Here is a 502-nt window from a genome sequence, read left to right on the forward strand (position 1 = left end):
CTCTTGACAGGAAGTGCAAAACAGTCTGTCTATATTTAGATGTATTTATGAGTGACACATTTTCCGGCAGGTTGTGGTGGCCTGTGCGCTATAGACTCAGAGGTCTGCCGAGCTTTAGGTTCTAGAGCTTTCCAGTGCCACAGTGCTTCTTTATGTCTTCATGACGAATGGCGATGTGCTGATGGCCTCTGTATTCCACATATAAAGCGATGTGATGGTCATATGAACTGTTATGACCAGAGTGATGAGCAACACTGTCGTAAGTACAGATGGATTGATATTAAAAATGCCCTTGGTGTCACTGCTGTAAAGGGTCTCTGGGACTCATGCCTCTGTATAACTTTCACAAGCCACAGCCTCCTTCAGAGGGACTTCCAAGAATTTTCCTTTCAGCTAATCTAAAGACTGTGACTGCATGTCTCGTAAGTCCTTTGTTATGATTTGTTTCTATTTTATTTTTTGTTACCAGTTTTGAATATGTTATATGTTAATAGCCTTTTAC

General features: G+C 41.2%; 1 protein-coding gene across 1 annotated transcript in view; it reads left to right on the forward strand.

Annotated features, from left to right (window-relative positions):
* LOC119585292 (low-density lipoprotein receptor-related protein 2-like) overlaps positions 1 to 502 on the forward strand; it is a 6177-nt gene that overhangs the window by 1083 nt on the left and 4592 nt on the right. The window contains exon 3 of the mRNA XM_037933965.1: positions 71 to 259. Coding sequence (XP_037789893.1) covers positions 71 to 259 — 189 coding nt within the window. The remainder of the gene's footprint in view (positions 1 to 70; positions 260 to 502) is intronic.

This window comes from Penaeus monodon, chromosome 19 (assembly GCF_015228065.2).
Source record: "Penaeus monodon isolate SGIC_2016 chromosome 19, NSTDA_Pmon_1, whole genome shotgun sequence".
Taxonomy (NCBI): domain Eukaryota; kingdom Metazoa; phylum Arthropoda; class Malacostraca; order Decapoda; family Penaeidae; genus Penaeus; species Penaeus monodon.